A 20,435-nucleotide genomic window follows, 5' to 3' on the forward strand; every position below is an offset into this window, starting at 1 on the left:
CTTAATTTTTTTTTTTATCCATAGAAAATGCAGTAGTTTTGAGGGGGGTGTACCCTTAGAAGTGGTTAATTAGAACCTTGTATAAACACCTTTGCCCAGCCCTTCCTTTGAGGACAGCACTCCCGCCCTATCCTCTCCCAGACATTAGAAACATCTTTTAAACAGAAGTCCTTGAATAATCCGATATAAAAATGCATGCCTGTTAGGCATGGTGGGGGCTTTGGAGGGGCAGGAGGAGCTTTCCTTACGTAGTGATGAACTCTCCAGGCTGGGGAAGGGTCCCAGTGGTGGGGGAAGGGCTGTTCCTGGAACCGTGATCTCCACAGGGGGTGAGGGGGAGAGATGTCTGGCTGGCTCGTCACTGTGGAGGTGGCACGGGGGTGACCGTGCCTGGGCTTGGGGCCGTGGGGTCTGGAGGCAGGGGGGTGCCTGGGTCTGTGGAGAAAAGGAAGATGAGTCAGGGTGAGCAAGAGACAGGTGTCCAGACCAAGGCCACCACAGACAAAACAGAACCAGGCATGGCATGCAGTGGGTGGGTAGATGAATGAGGTACCCACAATGTACGACTTCCTTCTCCCAATACCTTCTTGTACCTCACACTGGAAAAAACTGATATGCCCAAAATCATCCTCCTACCTCCAATGGAACTCTCTAAATGGGGCATTTGAACGTATTGGGAACAAGCAAAGGAATGCCAATCAACCATCATGCAAACAAGTAGCTGTTTTTCAAGTTTACAACTGAGATGCTCTGTGCCACAGGACTCCTCCGTGACCCACCAGTGAAAGGCCCCAACATCATCCCAGAGGTGGCAGCTGCCAGGGTGGGAAATGGTGGAGGAGAGCCAGAGAGGCCCTTCCTCTTATATTCTAATTGTACCAGAGTGTTCAAGAAGGATTGTGGAAACTCTAGCACCTGATCCCTTTCCCCCCATACTCCCTCCCCTCCAAGGTGGTTCCCTCTCCCTCACCCTTCTCCCCTCCTGGCCCCTTCTCACCTGGCAGTGGGCTGGCACTGGGCAGGAGGTTGCCCTGAACAGCTGCCACAATGGCAGGGCTCTGGGCTGCGGCGGATCCGAGCCCCGGCCCGAGAGGCAAGGAAGATGGCATGGTGGTGGTCGCCGGCAGGTTAGGATGTAGAGGGTTCGCCATGGACACAGGCAGGTTAGGTGGGGGGAGAGTGCCCGAGGCGAACGGGAGATGGTGGTGATGCCCATGCAGGTTAGGAGGAGGGGGAAGGTTAATACTGATGGAGTCGGCTAGACTACCAAATGGGATGATGGATGGAGCAGGAGGAGGAGGAGGCGGCATGCCAAAAGGCAAACCCAAAGGAGCATTACCCGCCACGCCTGGGTGCCCGCTGCCTGGCACTGCCCCTGGCATCATTGAGGGAGGAGTTTGTTGGTTGGGGAACGGTGAGGGGCCTGAGAACAAAGAGGAGAGATGGAGGTTAGAGGTATAAAATCTCACTTACCAACTCACTTTCACAGCAAGGATAATCTAGCCACTCCTTGGCACTACCTTCCCTTTTCCTGACAATAGAATAAGTGGTAAATCCTTGGAACAAAATTCCAAAGTTCTGGGTTTGGGAAGGGATCCCTGCTGGCTTAGGGACATAACAGAGATAGGCCCATCTGTAGAGATTGAGGCCAATCCTCATCTCCAGGCCCATCATGTATCCCTTTTGAGAACTGGGTCATTCACCTGGATCCCTCTAGCCAGCAAGAGTTCTTGGAACGTATCACTTACCATGGGGTCCAGGGGGGGGTACCCCTGGTGGGACTGCCCCAGGCTGGGGGGCTCCAGCTGGTTGCTGCTGCTGTGGCCCTGCAGTTGACCCTGCCTGCCCAATCTGTTCAGAAGGGCCCAAGCTTCCAGGAGGGACCCCACTGCCAGGAGCAGGGACCACAGAGGCTGGAGCCACAGCCAAGCCATGGACTGCGGGTGGCCCAGCAGCTCCTGTTGGGGGGATAGGCTGGGAGCCTGGGGGCAGGGTTGGCGGTGGCTGCTGCTGCTGTTGGTGCATCTGTTGGAAGTGCTGCTGCCGGGCCCTCATCTCCGCATACTTCAGCTGCTCCATGTGGAAGGCTTGTCTGTCAGCCAGGAGCTGCTGCCTCTGATACTCCAGCTGCCAGTGCCAATTGAGTATTGTTATCCGATTTTCAGAAGATCCCAAAGGCAAATGCCTTGCCCCCTGCTTTGTCTTCTTCTGAAAGATCCAGCCTCTCATTTAGCTGGTTCCCAAAATCTAAATCTTGTGCTTGCGATTCCTCTGTCCTCCCCACCCACCTCTTGCGAATTCCCATGACCTTCATGTCTCCTGGCTGCCCACATGGTTTCTCATTTCAAGGAAGTTAATCTGGTGGTAGCCCCAGCTCATTTCAGCTCCAAAGTTTTGAACTTGCCATTACTTTGTTTTGGAAAATGCTTCCAGTGTCTCTTGTCAATTCAAGTTCTTTTCTTCCTTCAAAATTGGCTAACAACTCACCATTCTTAGGAAGCTATCCCAGATCAATTCACTAGCTTCTGATCTTTGGCTTTATTCTGTGATCACTCAGGACTTCTATACTTGATTTGAAATATCTTAATTTGAATTTTTCAGATAATTTATGCTTTGTTAACTGTTTCTGATATCTCCATATTGTACATTTGATGTCTCCAATTAAACTGTAAGTTAGTTCTCTGAGGGCAGGGTCCTTCTCTTCTATTTCTTTTCTTTTTTTTTTTTTTTTTGAGATAGAGTCTCACACTCTGTTGCCTGGGCTAGAGTGCCTTGGTGTCAGCCTAGCTCACAGCAACCTAAAACTCCTGGGCTCAAGCGATCCTCCTGCCTCAGCCTCCAAACCAGCTGGGACTATAGGTGCACACCACCACGTCCAGCTAATTTTTTTATTTTTAGTAGAGACGGGGTCTTGCTCTTGCTCAGGCTGGTCTTGAACTCCTGACCTTAAGCAATCTTCCCGCCTTGGCCTCCCAGAGTACTAGGATTATAGGCGTGAGCCACCACACCCGGCCTCTTCTATTTCTTTGTATGTCCTCTCAAACACACAAAATAGTTCAATACCTTAGCTATCCCATCCCCTTTCCAAGTTCACCTCCTGGATCTGAGGCCCTTAACCTCTTATCATCCCTTAAGCCCATTCAACCACTCAACAAATATTTATTGAGAGTCTGCTGTGGGCCAAGCACTGGTCTAAGGGACCTCAGTGTCTAGGCTTCACTTGTGAGGCCACCTGTCCTTAACTGCGAGGGGCCAGCTCCCCCTGCCCTGGCTTGCCCTCTTTTGCTTTGGAGCCCTGTCAGTTTCTGGCTTTCTGCACTGCTGCTTTCCTCACCATTCTTTCTCACACACACACAGCCCTCCAATTTTAACCTGAGGCACAGCTCGGTCTCAGGCAGGGTTCCAGGCTCCTGCTGACTCCCTAGGGGAGGCTACTCACTGCTTCTCGCTCCCGGTCCATGATCGTCTCCAGCTCCTCAAAGTGCCGGAGTTTGATCTCCAACTTCTTCATCTGAGTCTCCACCAGCAGGGCCACCAAAGATTTGATCTTCCTTTCCTCAACAGCAGCCAAGTGCTAGGAAGGAGAGGTGGGACAGAATGTCAGTGGGAGGGCCCAGCTGAAGACATTCCATGGGAGAGAAAGGTTGGGCAGAAGCTCGCAGGCTTAAGAATGAACTTGCTGTGGTCACTACCCAAAGTAGTACAGGCCTGACATTTTAAAAGAACATGAAGAAGAAGAGAGTGGCATAAGAAAAGACAGAGTCAAATCATGACAGGGCTAGAAACAGGCCCAATGGTAAAAAACTTATAAAGCTTAGAGAAGAGATGACTAACTCTTATCTCCTCTCAGGATAAAAATAAAAAGGAAATAGGCCAGCACTATTTAAGGGGTGAGTAAGGAAGGATTTTCTAAGTGAAACAGGATTAGAGAAGTGGGCATCTTTCTCCCTGGGGTCTCTGGGGTCTGGCCTCACCTTGGCCTTCACTGCGGCAGCAGCCAGGGCGGCAGCAGCGGCGGTGGACAGGTTGCCCTCACCAATGTCCCGCTCCACCTTTGTCTTCCTTTCCCCCTCCGACTCCACCACTTCCTTCAGCACTTCCTCCTGCCCTTCCTTCGGCTCCTTCTCCTTCTCAGGATCAACTGGGACAGGATGAGGGTTGAGTTAGACTTAACAGTGTCACCTCTCTTTCCTGTTCCCCTAAATCCTGTTCTTGGAGGCTCACCTATTGGGTCCCCATCACTCTTCTCTGACTCCTTCTCATTGTCGCCTTCCTTCCCTTTCTCTTCGTCCTTCTTGGGAGCCTCGCTGGTTTTCTCCTTTGCTTCCTCCTCTACGGCGCCCCCTCCTTCTCGGGGTTCCTGAAGTCCCAGCAAAAGGAGAGAAAATCAGGGGCCAGAGTGACTAGGTCCCACACTAAGGGCCCACGCTGGGACTAAATTTATTCCTCTTACTTCAGAGACAGCCCCATCCAAGACCAGCCCTTGCCCACCTAAGCTGAGTAGGGCCAACTGCCCCATCTCCACAGGGCTGTGAGTGGCCCTTCCACCTCCCAGCCAGGGCGATCCCTCCATACCTTGGGCTCCTTCTTCTCGTCTGTGGCTGGCCCCTCTGCCCGTGCCTCATCATTCCCGCTCTCCTCTGGGCCCGTGGGAGAAGAAAGGAAACAGGGAATGTCTGACACAGAGTTTGTCTCTACGACACTTTTCTTTCTTTTTTTGGAGACCAGATCTCGCTCTGTTGCCCAGGGTAGAGTGCAGTGATATCATCACAGCTCACAGCAACCTTAAACTCTCAGGCTCAAGTGATCCTCCTGCCTCAGCTTCCCAGGAAGCTGGGACTACAGGTGCCTGCCACCGTGCCCAGCTTCTCTATAACACTTTTCTAACAGCTCCTTCTAACTGCCAAAATTTCCGTGAGAGAACCAGTAGGGAGCCATGGCCCCTGAGGTAAAGTCCCGGGGAAAATAAAAACCCCAATTCTCCAATTCATGTGTCCTCTGATGCCAACTTGAGGCAGGATGGCACAGGGAGTCCAGGTGGCTCTGGCTTTTGGTGAAAAGGGAGAAATCTGGGAACTTGCCAGGCCTTACCGATCCGCTCAGGCTCATCAGAGGTGGTTCCTGCAATGCCACTGCTTTCCAGGCCGAAGGCTGGGTCCGCCTTGCCTGTTACTTTGGCTGCTTCCTCTACTTTCCGAACATGGGCCTCCACCAAGGCTGTGGGTACCTCTTCCTTCATTTTGGAGAACTCCTCTGCAAGACCCAGAGGGGATGAGGCTGGGAGCGGCACAGGTGGGCAGTTCTGGCTATCCCTGTGAAAGCTTCCTCACAAGCCCATCTCTTCATCGAAGACCAGTATGGAGCCTAGACAGGTGCCTGAGCTGAGGCTGGCACAAACAAGGCCAGCAGGGCAGCCAAACTTGAGGGTTTCATGGTCTGAGTAACTAGCCCTTCAAACGCAAACTAAGAAGGCAAGACCCCCTCCCATTACCTAGGGCTGACTTCGCAGCAGCAGAGGCGACTCGGGGATCGACGACAGAGGCCAGGAAGGCAACAGTGCTCATAACAGGGTTGCCTGACTGACTGAAGGGGATGGGCTGGTAGGCCAGGGGGCCCAGGGAGGCCTCTGAGTCCTCCAGGTATGGGTCTTCAATGGGAAGTCGAAGAAAATGCAAGATGCACTCGTCCTGCGTGCGGCTTCCCACATGTTCGGATACTTTGTTCCAGTCATCTTTGTACATTTCCAGTGCCTGGTGGTAGTGGTGAAGACACAACTCCGCTTACTTAGCCACCTTCCTCGAAGGTCAACTCCCCCCATCCTACTAAGGGCAGCTGGCTTCAAAGCTCTCTGTGTTCTGGTGTTTGTGTACTCTGCTGGGTCCAATGGGGATCTTGAAGTAGCACTAAGAAAGATATGGAGTTAATGAAATGGCCCAAATCCCTGGCCTGGAGCTGTGTCCTGGGGCAGGTGCAACAGGCATCAGGAAGGGGAGAGACTGGGGTCAAGATCATGCTCTGCTCACGCCAGACTCCACCATCTCTCCCCACTCTCAAATGTAGCTGGTAACGTGAATATTTGTTTTTGTAGAAGAACTCTCTTTTCTTTGCCCCAATTACCTCAAGGAGCAGCAGGGTCTCCTGTTCTGTCCACTCTCGAGTGGCACTAGCTGCAGCTTTGCTCTGCAGGGGAAACACGGCAGGTCAGGAGAGAGCAGCCTGTGACCTCTGAGGAACGAAGGCTCTCTACCCCTGAAGTCAGCCCACGCCTCATACCTTGGAGGGGACATTCTTTTTCGTGTACATGTCTGTGCGCAGCCCAAAGTTCTGCATGTCTGTTGGTTTCTCCTTGCCTTTGTCAGGAAAGTTGAGCATTTGTTGGGAAGCAGAGGTCTGCTATTTGTGGAGGGGAAAGAAAGAGTTGAGTACAAGTGACCACTGGGAGCCAGGGACAGACAGAGAGAGAAAACAGACAGAAGGAGCTTCCTTCCCAAAGCCAGGGACACCCCTGGGTGGGACTTCCTCCCTTACTGCTGTAGCTCCTCTGCTCTCACGTCTCTTCTTCCCGGGCAGGGGCCCCCCAATAAAGGGGCAAATAAGAAGCCCAGCGGGGTCTGCAGCCCACCTACCAGCTCTGGCTTGCCCTTAGCCGTCTCTGGCACCAGGTCATCCAGCTCTTTGCCCTTTCGCCCAGCCTTGGTATCAGCATCAACCTGGCGGCCCTGGGGGACAGAGCTTGGCGTCATGGAGGCTGGGCAGCAAATGACCAGGCCAAAGCCCTGGAGGCCTCAAGACCAACTGCTGGGTGGCCCGCAAGCTCTGGGGGCACTCATGCCACTGTTCCATGTTCCCTTCATGATTAATTAGACATGTAGTTGGCATGATATCCAATTGTATTCACATACATCTTTACAGGTTCTCTTAGGAGCTGGACAATTAGGTTCTAGGCCTAGATTTGGTACTCTTTGACCTTGGGCAAGCCACATAACTTTTCTTTTATTAGCTTCTGTAATGGATGAAGTGGAAATGGAAAAAAAAATGGAGGTGATAATAATTATGAGGCAAAAATGAAAAAAATGTGGAAAAGATGACAAAGTTTAAAAATTTCATGCAAATTAATTTTAAGCTATTTTTCTCTATTTGCCCCATTCCCTATAGCCTGTCTGTTCCTTGAAGACAAGGAGCATCTCTTCTCCCTCAGCAAGTCCCTATAGCCTTAGGTGCAGAGGCTGAGAATGCTAAACACATGGGGCTGATTCCTGTGGCCCTTTACATCTCATGGAAAAGGAAGAAGCCTCAAAACACTCCTGAACCATTACCCTAAAAAAACCAGAAAAAGAACAGTCCAAAGAAGCCCAGTCTTACCCAACCCATCCCATCCCCACAGCACCTCACCCTACCTGTGGGGTCTTGGGCTGCAGAGGCACCAGCCCCGATGGTGTGTCAGCCAAGACGTGGAAGTGAGAGGTGGGCGGAGGCCCCATTGGGGTTGGTCGACTCTCAGCATCCACCTGGTAGTTAATAAGACCCCACTGTTCTAGGAAGGCATGGACCCTGTGAGGAGAGAGACAGAGAAAGGGTCACAAGGGATAGCCAGAAAGGTGTCTCTTCTCACCCTCCCCTGGCCCTCTTCTCTGCTCACTGTACATCTTGGGAAATCCTACCTACTCCCATTGTTCACCCACCACCTAAATGCCAGTGACTCCCCAATCTACATCTCCAGCCTGGACCTCTCTCTGTATCTATAAGTACCTTTCAACTACAGACATGCTCCTTCTTCACTCTTTGTTCCACACTTCAGAAAGCACCACTGCCATTCCCTCAAGTCACTCATTTCCCAAACCTGTACTTTTCCTTTCCCTAGAGATGACTTTTACTGCCAGTTCCTGTTTCTTGCTGGCATCTCTACTTCTGCCAAGACACAGCCAGAGGCAGTCACCCTCATGTACTCACTTCCCTTCAGCTGCAAGACCCACCTCATGATGGCACAGACATCACCGGCCAGATTCCGGCGGCAGGCAGTAGAGGTGAGATACTCTTGTGGGTTGAGTCGGTACGTGTCAATCATGAAGTTTCGATAGGCCAGGTAGCTTAGAAGAGAGAGAGAGAGAGAGAGAGAGAGATGAGTAAGAGATAGAAAAATAAATGTATGCTGAGGTCTGAGGGGTACGAAGAATGATAAGACTAATGACTCCTATATGGAAAAGATGGAAAAGATTATTTGATTCAAACTCTGAGCGCCTGCTACATGCTAGATGCAAAGGATTCAAATGTCTTATTTTTCCTTGATGAGGTTTTTTAGTTAAATGAATCATCTCCTTGGCAATACTTGGGGATGTTTCATCCAACTTTTGAACAAGGAACCAGAAGGTAAGAAAAGGTGCCCTTGTTTCCAAACTCACATGTTAAAAGGAAGTCTTGACCCATGCATTATAGCTAGTTAGCATGACATGGTAAAAAACATGTATGTTTTGAAGTTGGAAAGATCTAAGTTCAAATCCCAGGTCTACCATGATGGCCTTGGCAAGTTACTTCAATTATTTTATTTTATTTATTTATTTTTGAGACAGAGTCTTGCTCTGTCACCCAGGCTGAAGTACACTGGTGTGATCATGGTTCACTGCAACCTCCAACTCCCAGGCCTGAGTGATCCTCCTGGCTTAGCCTCCCGAGTAGCTGGAATTATAGGTGTGCACTGCCATGCCTGGCTTACTTTAATTTTTTGTAGAGACAGGGTCTTGCTAGGTTGCCAAAGCTGGTCTTGAATTCCTAGCCTCAAGTGATCCTCCCACCTTGGCCTCCCAAAGTGGTAGAATTATAGGAGTGAGCCAACGCACCCAGCCTACTTCAATTTTTTGAAACTCACTTTCCTCATCTATAAAATGGAACAACAGGTGAAAATTAGATAGGTCTGAAAAATACTATTACAGTGCCTGGCACATCATAGGAACTCAAAAAGTGGTAACTATTACATCATATAGGGTAAAGTTTGAGAACATTAAGCCAGAATAAAGGATTCAGATTCTGGTTTTACTACTTACTAGCTGTGGGACCTTATGCAAGTGACTTAGCCCCTCTGTACTGCAGTTTCCTAATCTGTAAACTGAAGATGGTACAGTAACTGCCTCTAAGGCTGATGTAAAGATTAAATTAGTCAATGTATGTTGGACACTTAAGCTAGTGCCTGGAAGATAGTAAGCTCTCAACAGATGTAGGCAATTACCATCATTTACTATCTTATACCAAGGGTTCAGTTTCTAGTCCAGTTCTGCCAGTATGTTGAATTCATTTCATCTGATCACTATTTCCTTTTCCTTCGTTTTTGCACATACTGCTTTCCCCAGGAAGAAGAGAAGGAAAGAACCATACCAAGCTATGGGGAAAGAAATATGGAAGGAAGAAAAGATGAACCCAGAGAGAGGAAGCTGAGGAACAGGAACAGCTGGGAAGAAAACTCATTCAGTTCTCAATCTCACACACCTCATCTTGTATTTATCCAAAGTGTCCCTAACCACAGGAGATTGCCAAGTCTCATCCAAAGCCAAGTGGGTTTGGCCTGAGGCAAAACACTGAAGGAGATAAAGACTTCTGAGACCCAAGCCTGTATTTTACATAATACTTCTCTCCCACAGAGACCTCCCTTAATTCATAGACTTGGGTCTGCTCTTAGTTCCTTCTCTTGTTTTTCTGTCAAAACCTACTCTTAGGAACCTGCCTGGTAATAGTCATTTATACTTTAATCCAAGCTATTATTTGTGCTAGGACTATCTGCATTATAAACAGTATTTGGAAATATGGATTAAAAGGTTTTGTACTCTGTTAAAAGAATAAGGCCGGGTGTAGTGGCTCATGGCTGTAATCCTAGCACTCTGGGAGGCAGGAAGGAAGAGCACTTGAGGTCAGGAGTTTGAGACCAGCCTCAGCAAGAGTGAGACCCTGTCTCTACTAAAAAATAGAAAAAAAAAAAATTAGCCGAATAACTGAAAATAGAAAAAATTAGCTGGGTGTGGTGGCTTGGTGGCTCCTGCCTGTGGTCCTAGCTACTTGGGAGGCTAAGGCAGGAGGATTGCTTGAGCCCAGGAGTTGGAGGCTATTGTGAGCTAGGCTGATGCAATGGCACTCTAGCCAGGGCAACAGAGCAAGATTGTCTCAAAAAAAAAAAAAAAAAAAAAGAATTTGAAGTATTAGAGCAGGTAATTGTTTTATACAGAACACATGTCCGAGTACTGGGCTGGGGCTGCCTAAAGGCAGATACCATGTCTTTGTAAGCCTAGCACAGTGCATGGCTCATGGAAGGAGCTCAAGAAATGTTTGCCAAACTGAATGTTTTTGGATCAGGAAGGGAGAATGGGGACAGGAGGGAGAAAAAGAATCATGAGCTGAGATTTCCTTACATCTCTGGAGTCTTGGACTTGTTCTTGCCGTTAAAAAACTCTGGGAGAGCCCTCCGCTCAATGGCATGAACGCTGCAAGAGAAGCCAGAGTGGTTTCAGGAGGATGGGAGCCCCAAAGGGAGGAAGAGCCTAGAAGGTAGAGTGGGAAAACAGCAAGAAACTGTAGGGAGGAATTAGATGCTTGGGGAAAACTTCCACCAGGGCTATAAGACTTAAAAGGAGGCCAGGAGCTCTTTTAAAACTGAAGAGTGCCCTGGTCTATCTGGCTGAGAAAGAAATAACTTATTTGTAGGAGGCAAGATGGGGAACAGCTCACTGGAGGCAAGAAAATAAGGACTCAGAAGTTGGAGTAACAATACCTATTATAGTCAAACCAGGCTGCATAGCTGGGAATGATGATGTGGTGGGTCTGTTCAGTCACGTTGTCCTCATGCAGGTCTGGATTCTTGGTCTGGTCCCCTTTGTTCCCCGTACTGTTCTCATCCTCATCCTATGAGTATGGAGGCTGCTGGACACTCAGCATTTCCATTTTCCCCCTAGCAACCCTCTGCTTCTCCCATACCCCAGGAATGTGGACACTAAAGATAGGTGATAGGAGTGAGCAGCCATGGGCCCCAGGATTCTGAAAGGGTCAAAGTTTTGAGCAATAGCTAGAATTACTGTAGGGTAGGAGGAGTCTAGGCAGTGAAAGGTTCTGGGCAGATGAACTTTATAATCACAAATCAAAATCACATAGAGAGGTAGGGCCTCTCTAAACTGGCTCCACCTTGCCCGTGGTCTCCATGCTCTCATCCTCCTGTTCATCTGAAAGAGAAAGATAGCAAGATATAAGGCTGGAACCTCCTGAGGAACAGGCAAGTCCTACCAAAAAGTCTCGGCGAGGTAGGGGAAAGGTGGCAGCTGAGTCCTCCCCCGCCCGCAGCCCTGACTGCCTTGCCCAAGAAGCTCCCGTCTTACCCAGGTCAGTCATGGTGCCGCCTTTGACTGGGGCTGACTCTGAGTCCTTCTTAGTGTTGACTGCCAGAAGAGAGTCATTTTATCAGACAGATTCTGCCTAATTCAAACCCTCACCTCTCCACTTTTTTTTTTTTAGGGGGATAAGGTCTCTCTCTGTCACCCCAGCTAGAGTGCAGTGGCGTCATCATAGCCCACTGCAGCCTTGAACTCCTGGGCTCAAGCGATCCTCCTGCCTCAGCCTTCTAAGTATCCGGGCATGTGCCACCATGCCTGGCTAATTTTAAAATTTTTTACAGAGACAGGGTCTTGTTATGTTGCTCAGGCTGGTCTCAAAACTCCTGGCCTCAAGCAATCCCTCAGCCTTCCAAAGTGCTGAAAGTGCAGGCCTTCTCCACTCTTAATATTTTTGGAGATTCTAATTTCTCCAAAAATCTTCTCTAGCTGATCACAAATTATAGTAACTCTTTCCAGTCACAATCATTCTAGGGCTTGAAACTCACTTGCTACTTTCCCCCTTCTTCAACCAAAAATTCATTTAACTTCTTTTCGTGCATGCATAAATCATTCTCATCTTTGATAGGCCCTTATCTCCACCTATGTGTCTGTAAGCTCTTCATGGACTAAGACTGGGTCTGACCAAGTCACTCTGTACAGGAGTGGTTAGATCTTACACATTTTTGAAATCAGAATACACTTTCCTCAACTGAATTCATACATGAAAGCTGAGGAAAAAACACAGGTAGAGAGGAGGGCTGATTTATGAGGGGGTGGAAGCCAGAACTCCTCTCTCTTAGTGGCACCCCTAATGCCACCTGTGAAATACACTCCTGAAATACTTGGTGCTAGTCTATGAAATACAGACTGCAGACCAGTATTATAGAGCAATGGTCTCCAAAATCGGTTTCTCAGTTAGGATGCAAAAGACCCACTGGAATACAGAAAGAGAATATCAGAACTTCTCTTTATATCTGTTTTTATTATCCTTTACATTTTTCCATTTTTTTTTTTAGATATGTTTGCATGTGGTTTGCCATGTTCCTAGAGCAGTGGTTTAACAGTACATGTATATAATTTGTGCTCAGATATATTTTACTGATGGGAATGCATAATCAAACAGAATTTGGAGACAACTACTATCAGGTACAAAGCACAGTCTACAACTCAGATATGGATATAAAGTTAGAGGATGTCCACGGTTATAAAAATAATTTCAAAAACCAGCTAAATTTAAGGGAAAGATCCTCTAGACCTGGAGCTGGACCTAGGAGCTTGGCCTGGCCTGTACCTGTTTTGGGCAGCGTCACCTCTTCTACGTTGGGGACTGGTGAGGGCTCATCCATGTCCTTTGTCAGGTCTTCTTGCTCCTCTTCTCTGTGGCCACGCTTGGACTTGGTGTAAGGTGTTGAGGGACTGGAAAGGAAAGAGAATGAAAGAGAACCCTGTCATCCTTAGATAAGGAGCCCATGGAAACTGAAGTTCAAGGGAAAGGAAGCACAAGAACTCCAAGGGTAGAGCTGAGCACAAACTGAAACCAGTAACTACAGAGTAATGCGAAGTGGCAAAGCCTTTTCATTTAATTAAGCGCTCTCTGAGTGTACCAGTGGCTAGGACTGGAACTAACAACTGAGTAGTACATAAGATCTCCTCATCTTCTCTCTCCCGACACCTGCAGTATCATGGCATACCCAGGTCAGGCCCAGGTAGTCAGAGGAAGGGATTTCTTTCTCCTTGCAGCATGGGGATAGAGAATGAATGTGGGGGCAAGTTAGGGCTGGCATACCCTTTCTTAGCATTTTTCTTCTTAGCTTCTGGGGTCGGTGAAGGAGAGGGGGAACGCTTCCTCTTCTTATAGTTCCCCCCCTTCTTGTCCCGTCGATCTGAATCTGGGCTGTTCACCTACAGGTTGGAGATTTGGGACAAATGTGAGCCTAAAATCCCCAGTGAAGATTTGTTCTGAGACTTATGCTAAGGGCTCCAAGAAGAAGGAACAGGATTTTCACCTCATCTGTCAATGTCCTAGCTGAAATCTTCTTTCGGCGGGAGACAGGGTTTTTGTCATCATTTACTTCATAGTCTTCTTCGTTCATCCATTCATTGAAGGTATCAGTGTCCAGGATCCACTTTGCATGAACCTAAAGTACAAAGGCAGATCATGCTGCAGGGAAGCCTGGAAGCCACGGCTCTGTCTGGGGACCCTTAACAGAAAAAGCCCAGGGCACAGGAGCCTCTGTTTCACCTCCAAAGAGTGGTCTGGTGCTGGCATTCTTTTTGGGGCAGGGGGTACAAGAAAAGCTCACCTTCCTAGGTTTCTCAGGAGTTGGAGCATCTTCCACAGATGCTTCAATTTCACTGGCTGGAATCCATGTGTCGTAACTGCCATGGGAAATGAAGTGTGAAGCAGAATCAATGGGATGGAGTAGTAGAAAACTAAACTGCAGATCTTTTACCGTTTCCATTTACAAAAAGTATTGGGTTGTTGGCTCATTTTTTGGTATGATTATATTTCCAATTAATATTGGGATTCTTTTCATTATAAAGTAATAAATGCACATTATAAAACACTTCAAAAATAGAGAACAAAAAGAATTACCCTAACATTACTACTCATGACACCCAGTATGTTTTCCCCAGTAGTTTTTTCTGTATAATTTTGTTTTCACATAATTGCAATCATACTAGATTTTTTTTTCTTTTTTTTTTGAGATAGGGTCTCATTCTGTTGCCCTGGCTAGAGTGCACTGGTGTCATCATACCTCACTGCAACCTCAAACTCCTGGACTCAAGTAATCCTGCCTCAGCCTCCCAAGCAGCTGGACTATAGGGGTGCACCGCCATGCCTAGCTAATTTTTAAATTTTTTGTAGAGATGGGGTCTCGCTATGTTACTCAGGTTGGTCTTGAACTACTGGGCTCAAGTGATCCTCTCACCTTGGCCTCCCAAAGTGCTAGGATTACAGGTGTGAGCCACCATGCCTGGCCACTAGATATTATTTTATATGTTACTTTTTGCAGTTAATATTGATCTATAAATTATCCATGTTATTTCACATGACTTTAAAGGCTGCATAAGAGCCCATTGAGCAGATATACAAATTTACTGAAACACTTTCCTACTGTTAGACATTTAGATTGTTTCTAAAATTTACTTATCAAAAATTATAATGGAGTAACCATTTCACACATAAAACCCCAATCCTTTTAGTGTAAGCCTTGTCCAATAAGTCCAAACCTCCCCCAAGACAGAGGATTCACCTAACGGGTGAAGGAAAGCAAATTAACTGACCTAAAAATAACCCCAAAAGAGTGCCTTCTAGACACTCTTGATGTTCTAGGGCTTCTGGGTCTGGCTCTTGTACTTAAACTTACCTCAGGAACCCATCCTCACCTGTCAGGATAGTAGCCCCAGTGCAGAAGAACCTGCTTATCCCTCTTCATGACTGGTCGTACCCATTCCTCTGGGGATAGAGACAGACAAAGAAGGGAGAGAGATAAGCTAAAGGGGGGCACAAAAAATAACTCTGTTCAAAAGCCTTAATTAAGCACTCTCCTGTTGTAGCAGGGGACTTGGTAATAGGAACTTAAGATGGTAGGAAGATTCAAGGATGAAAGGAGCAGAAACCAGGTGCTGCATGGTGATCTGAGTAGTTCTCTGCCTCCTAGTCCAAGTCACCCACTGCAGTTGCCAGGAAAACCCAGGTCTCACCTTCTTCTAGGTTCCCTGGGACAGGATATACAACATGGGAGGCATTGTTCTTATCCTCAGTGACTGTTCCCTGTATGGCACAAGGAAAAACAGGTAAATATGGGGTCTCCTCTGTATTACTCATGGGTGTAAATAAACCAAAAGAAGATTTAGCCACAGATCTGCCTTCCTAATCAGATTTTGCTTAGAATGGTATTAAAGTTAGTTTGTATTCTCTAAGCATATACCAGCTGAGTGGCAGAGGGAAAATAGCTGGGATTGTGCTAATAATGGAGAAAAGTCAAAGAAGTAAAAATTGCTACAGATAATCCTCTGAACAGATATCTACATACGGGGAATTTAAGTTGGCTATATGTCCCTATCAATGACATCTGCTCATTATTACAAAGTTCCAAAGAGCAAGGATTTCGCTTATCTGAAATCAGGCAATCTCTAGCTCAGTGCAAGTAGACGCTATATTCTTCCTAGGCCTACACATTCTCTAGGAACAGTAATCCAAACCCGTTAGGACTGGGAAATGGGAGAAGCAGACAGGAAAAGAGAAACTCAAGGCTTTAACTCTAGCCTTTTTCCAAGTAGACAGAGCCACCTCTGCAGTAGAAAACAAGAAAATTCCGGGCTGCTTCTCAGTATGGAAAGCATTTGGAAAAGTGTCATGGGGTTTTTGAAACCTTTTCTGACTAGTCCACTTACCTGGTGTCTCTTGATAATGTCCTTTAATTTCCCTAGCAGTTTGGGCTCAATTTCTGGGCACAGAAAAATGTTAGGTCGAGACAGACAATTATTCTGCGGAGAGAAGAAATAGATGGGATGAGATTATGGAAAAGGGGTGTTTTGGATTCTCATTGAGGGAAGAGAGATGACAGGGAGGTTCCTATTACCTGCACCAAAGACTTCTCAATGGTCATGAACATTTCCACGTTGCGGTCCATGCGTGATGGATTCTGGAAATCGTAACGCCGCCTTGTGAAGAGGCAATAATCTAGTGAGTGGTATAGCTCAGGTCTGGGGATAAGGTGAGGGTTTGTGACTTCTTAACATGGGAAATGAGGAGGCAATCTTGCTCACAGCTGTTGCCAAAATCACCTGGGATCTGAGGTTCACTGATCTAAACTCTATGAATCACTCTGTGCTTAGTCCAAATGAACAAAAAGAAGCTTGGGATACCAACTTACAAATTCCTTTTCCTCTTCAAAACACACACTGACACACATACACATACATAAACACACACACACACTCACTCTTGGAGACTATTTTGGCTCTAACTTCCAGCCACTTTTCTAACCTAGTAAGTCAGGTCTACAGACCTAGTAACCTAAGAGACTCAAGAATTTCTACCTGTGTTTTCCCACCCCAGAAAGACCCCAGCGAATCATAAAGGAGGAATTCCCTCTAAACTAAATGTAAGATACATAGAGTGACGGCATCTTACCATCCCTGGTCACTCTTGAATTTGTAGGCAGCTGCAAGTATGTGGCACAGGGAGCCTCCTGCTTTGAAATCTAGGAAACATTTGATCTACAAAATCAAGACAGGGAAGAAGCATGTAAGAGTTCCATTGTAAATTCTCTTATTATTTAATAATCCTTTCACAAAATCCTACGCTGAACTGATCTTCCTCTCAAAGGTGGAATTCTTTAACCCTTGTGCCATTGTATCAAGTGGCCCAGAAGAGGGAGAGAAAGAAACCAATATTCAGAAAGCACCACCTTGTGCAAACACTTTACTGAGTTACCTCATTTACCATTACAGAAGCCCTGAAAGATAGGTTTATTAATCCCATCTATAGATGAAGGACCCAAGATTCATAAAGGTTGCCTAAGATCAAAAAGCCATCAAATGGCAAAGTCAGGATTTGAACACAAGCCTGTGCAAATCTAAACCTCATACCCTTTTAACCATGCCATGAGAGACTCATGAACCGAGCCCAGATGCTTGGAGACAACTTGCTGCACAAATTATTACTAAGACAAAAAAAGGAATGGAAAATTGGGGACTATGTCAAGCCATTAATGCCCTGACCAGGGACAAGGATGGTAGGAAATAACCTAAATCTCAAAAGTCACAAAATTTATAAATATTGTTAAAAAATACAATTCCCTCTCCAGTTTGGAGGATTCGCCTCCTTGCTTCTGCACTCACCGGCAGTTTAGTGAGCGGTGCATTGCTGACGTGTTTGCCAAAAACTTCTTCCTGAAACTGCAGCAACTGTACAACCAGGCTAGACAGGGACTTGTTGGTGGGTGGTTCAGCTTGTATATACTAGGGAAACAGAGGGAAAGGAAAGAAAAATAGACCCCAGATAAATTGCTCATTATCTCCCATATTTCTTCCCCAGGGGCTCTAAAAGCATTTGGGGCATAGAAAATAGTGCCTTTCTCCCCACCATGTCTCTATAAAGAAAATGGCAAAAGGCAGGCCCTGGATACCCCTAACTAGGAAGTGGAAATTCTGCAGCCACCAGCTCAGGTTGCCAGTGTTGGGTGCTGAGGGTGAGGGACACTTCCTACTCTTCCTCAGCTACACCCTGAAATTGGAGTTACAGGACCCTGTTATCTTGGCACCTGATCTCCACTGAGAGTTGTAAAATTCTGAAGGTTTATGGAGGTCAGGTCATGGAAGCAATACTTTCAGGGCTCTAAGCGAGACAACTGTGTATTTCTTGGGGGAACTCTGTGCAAAGCCATGATTCCCCCTATAATGTAACCTAACAAGAACGGTGCAAGGAGGTGAGGTATGGAAAACAGACTGGAGAGAGTGAACTTGTGCATTTTGTTTTTGAAAATGTCTTCACAGGCCGTCCTAGATGGGAAGGACCATCTATTACCCAGCCTGATAGAGAAGAGCAAGACAATTATCTTGTCCTTTTTGAGCAAACTATATCTGAGACAAGCAACCCTGGGCCTTCTTAAACATTTCCATATTATGCCACCTAGCATCCTAGCCTTCTGTTTTAATTTAAAACTGAGCCAAGAGGCTTTCTCTTTACCTTTTGACCCCTGTTTCCTCCACCCTACTCAAGAGTAGGGAGTACCTCTCAGTGGGAGGTGTAAAGAGATCTGTGAAGGGGAAAGGTAAATGACAAAGAGCTAAGAGCATGAAAGCTGAACCAGGTCACAGTTGTCAATCCCCCCAGGGCCAGAGACTAAGCTCCTAGCCTGATCTCCCTTCAAAAGGTCAAAGGTAGAAGCCTGGGAACCAGAGCCTCATGCTGGGGTACAGACAAGCCACAGAAACAGCAGTTGCTTGTCAGGATTCTGATACCCAGAGAGACCCCAAGAGCAAGGCCAGGCTCAACCAGCATCAGTGGGAAGTTCTAAACCACCCAACTCACTTCTGGCAGATTGCAAAGCTGGGCAGGAAGAACTGGGGAGCTGAGTGAAAGCCAGAAAGAGAGCCCCTAACTGGGAGTAGTGACAAGGAAGAGAGGCAGACCACCTCTAGCGAAAAACCAGGCCCAGAGACAAAGAAGACACCAGGAAGAGGTTTGGTGGAAAAGACAGGTAAGGATTCTTGAACCCTTTGTTCACTCCCTTATCATCTCCAGTTATGGGGTGGGGGGGTGAGGAGCTAGAGATATAAAGCTCACCCTAGCCTCTGGACCCCAATCCCAAGGCAGTGCAAAGCTTGGTTGCCGGGTGACTGCATTGTGAAGCTGAGCAATGGTTTAAGAAGGGGCCGCTGCCCAGGAACTCCTATACCCTGGCTCCTTGAGAGGTTCTGTGGCCCCTTAGATGAAGGTGGGGGATGAGCGGTGGAGACAGGTGATCCCAGGGTGGGGACCCTTTTCAGACCCTTTTCAACCCCAGCGGCCTGTTCTGTGGCTGTTTACTCTCCTGCTTTCATCATTTCTCTCTGAACATACACAAAGCGCCAGGGAGGCCTCAGCCCCGCCGGTACCTGGCTCAGTGGGGAGCTCTGGCGGGCGCTGAGGCGGGCAAGCTGGGCGGAACGGAGGGAGGGAGGAGAGCCCATTTGGCACTCAGTCCACCCCCGGCCCGCCGCCTCTCCCAGAAAAGCCGGGAAGGCGATGGCTCAGGGAGGGTGGGCTGCTGGCACCTGGGCCCGCCGGGCAGCGGAGAAAAACAAGGGGCAGAGGGCGCAGCAGTGGGGGCGGGGGCTGGAAGCAGAAGCTGGGGGTGCGGGGCAAGAGAGCTGGAGGAGGGGCGCGGGCGCGCTGGGGGCTGCTCGCGCGGCCGCGGGGGAGGGGCCGGGGGCGGCTGGAGAGTGGGCAGGATGCCGGGGAGCTGACGGGCCGCGGTCCCTTTGTCCCTCCTCCGGTCCCCGCGCGGCCCTGCCCGTGTACCTTCTTGTAGTTCTTGCCAAGCCAGAGGCGCACGTTGTCGAACTGGGTCACGGTGTCCGTGGCCTCGTAGTACTTCACGTTGGGGCCGCCGTCCTTCTTCCGCACCGCCATCTTCTCGGGCTCCGGCCCCGCCGCCGCCCGCCCCGCTCAGCTCAGCTCCCGCCTCCTCCGCCTCCTTCTCCGCCCGCCTCCCGCCGCCTCCCGCCGGCGCGGCCGCCGCCTCTCGCCGCCTGGGCCGGCCCCGGTGCGCGCAGCGCCCCCTGCTGGCAAGCCTGGGGCGGCGGAGAAACGCCTGGCGCGGGGCCGACCCTGGCGGCCTTCCTGGCAGCGGCGGCAGGAGCCTTGGGTGAGGCAACTCTTTCCTGGAGGGGGCGCCATTCTCCTGAGATCGCTTTTCGCCGGACCCGAAACCCTTTCCCTCTTTTTGCCTCTCAGCCCAAGAGTGGGATACCTCTCTATCCCAGCCCAAGGGGACGCTCGTCGCCGAAGGAGCCCCAGCCCATAGCCCCGAGTGGCCTTCACTTTGCACATTCCTAACCCCATAGAGCCCCTAATCCCAAGGAACCCCAAGCCCCTTTCCCCAAGAAGTTCCTTTCTTTCATCCATTCCCAGGAGCTCCTCATTTAAACTCTTTCCCAGTCTCCCTCACCCCTTACGCCTTGTCCCACCCAGTACCCCCTCTCACTTCTCAACCGGAGAAGTCCCATAGCCACCATCCTGGGGGCCCAGTCCCTTCCCTGGACTGCTTCCTCCACAGGTCTCGCCATCTCCTAAATAGGTTTGCGCTCCTTGAGACCCCAACTCTTCCCTAGGCTGGAGACCCTCACCTTCCCTCCTTGGGTCATCCGGTCCACCGGACCCTTTTCCTTTGACTGGCGCATAGGAGAGGTAAGGAGCGAGGGGTGGGAGCCCCACAGTGTGTCACTGCCACACGTTCTCCTCTGTGGCAATGCGGACCCCTTCTGTAAGCGCGCGGGAAGGTGTGGTTTTGGAAGTCACGGTGGCCGAGTGGTTAAGGCGTTGGACTCGAAATCCAATGGGGTTTCCCCGCACAGGTTCGAATCCTGTTCGTGACG

At 48.7% G+C, this 20,435-nt stretch overlaps 1 protein-coding gene and 1 non-coding gene across 5 annotated transcripts; one reads left to right on the forward strand and one right to left on the reverse strand.

The window, feature by feature from the left end:
• Positions 1 to 16: 16 nt before the first annotated feature.
• SMARCC2 (SWI/SNF related, matrix associated, actin dependent regulator of chromatin, subfamily c, member 2) lies at positions 17 to 19,582 on the reverse strand. 4 transcript variants are annotated; one of them, XM_012651264.1, is made up of 29 exons: positions 19,360 to 19,582; positions 17,196 to 17,315; positions 16,486 to 16,571; positions 15,932 to 16,013; positions 15,744 to 15,836; positions 15,051 to 15,120; positions 14,733 to 14,802; positions 13,646 to 13,721; positions 13,349 to 13,480; positions 13,129 to 13,244; positions 12,634 to 12,758; positions 11,349 to 11,408; positions 11,158 to 11,195; positions 10,751 to 10,881; positions 10,392 to 10,463; positions 7,974 to 8,087; positions 7,398 to 7,551; positions 6,627 to 6,719; positions 6,274 to 6,393; positions 6,118 to 6,180; positions 5,492 to 5,750; positions 5,092 to 5,253; positions 4,576 to 4,640; positions 4,225 to 4,360; positions 3,975 to 4,141; positions 3,440 to 3,574; positions 1,749 to 2,127; positions 998 to 1,423; positions 17 to 435 (listed from the first exon to the last, which is right to left on the reverse strand). In XM_012651264.1, exons 1-29 carry the CDS (start codon positions 19,468 to 19,470, stop codon positions 359 to 361), a joined length of 3,732 nt encoding a protein of 1,243 aa, XP_012506718.1. In that variant the 5' UTR covers positions 19,471 to 19,582; the 3' UTR covers positions 17 to 358. The 4 variants fall into 4 exon arrangements, 3 of the variants coding, with proteins under 3 accessions (XP_012506718.1, XP_012506733.1, XP_012506725.1); XM_012651279.1 differs by having other exon boundaries at positions 1,340 to 1,423; positions 19,360 to 19,576; XR_001137774.1 differs by lacking the exon at positions 1,749 to 2,127.
• A 771-nt stretch (positions 19,583 to 20,353) lies between these two features.
• TRNAS-CGA lies at positions 20,354 to 20,435 on the forward strand. The gene has a single exon. It is a non-coding gene; the product is annotated as a tRNA-Ser (tRNA).

This window comes from Propithecus coquereli, unplaced genomic scaffold (genome assembly GCF_000956105.1).
Source record: "Propithecus coquereli isolate 6110/MARCELLA unplaced genomic scaffold, Pcoq_1.0 Scaffold111, whole genome shotgun sequence".
Taxonomy (NCBI): Eukaryota; Metazoa; Chordata; class Mammalia; order Primates; family Indriidae; genus Propithecus; species Propithecus coquereli.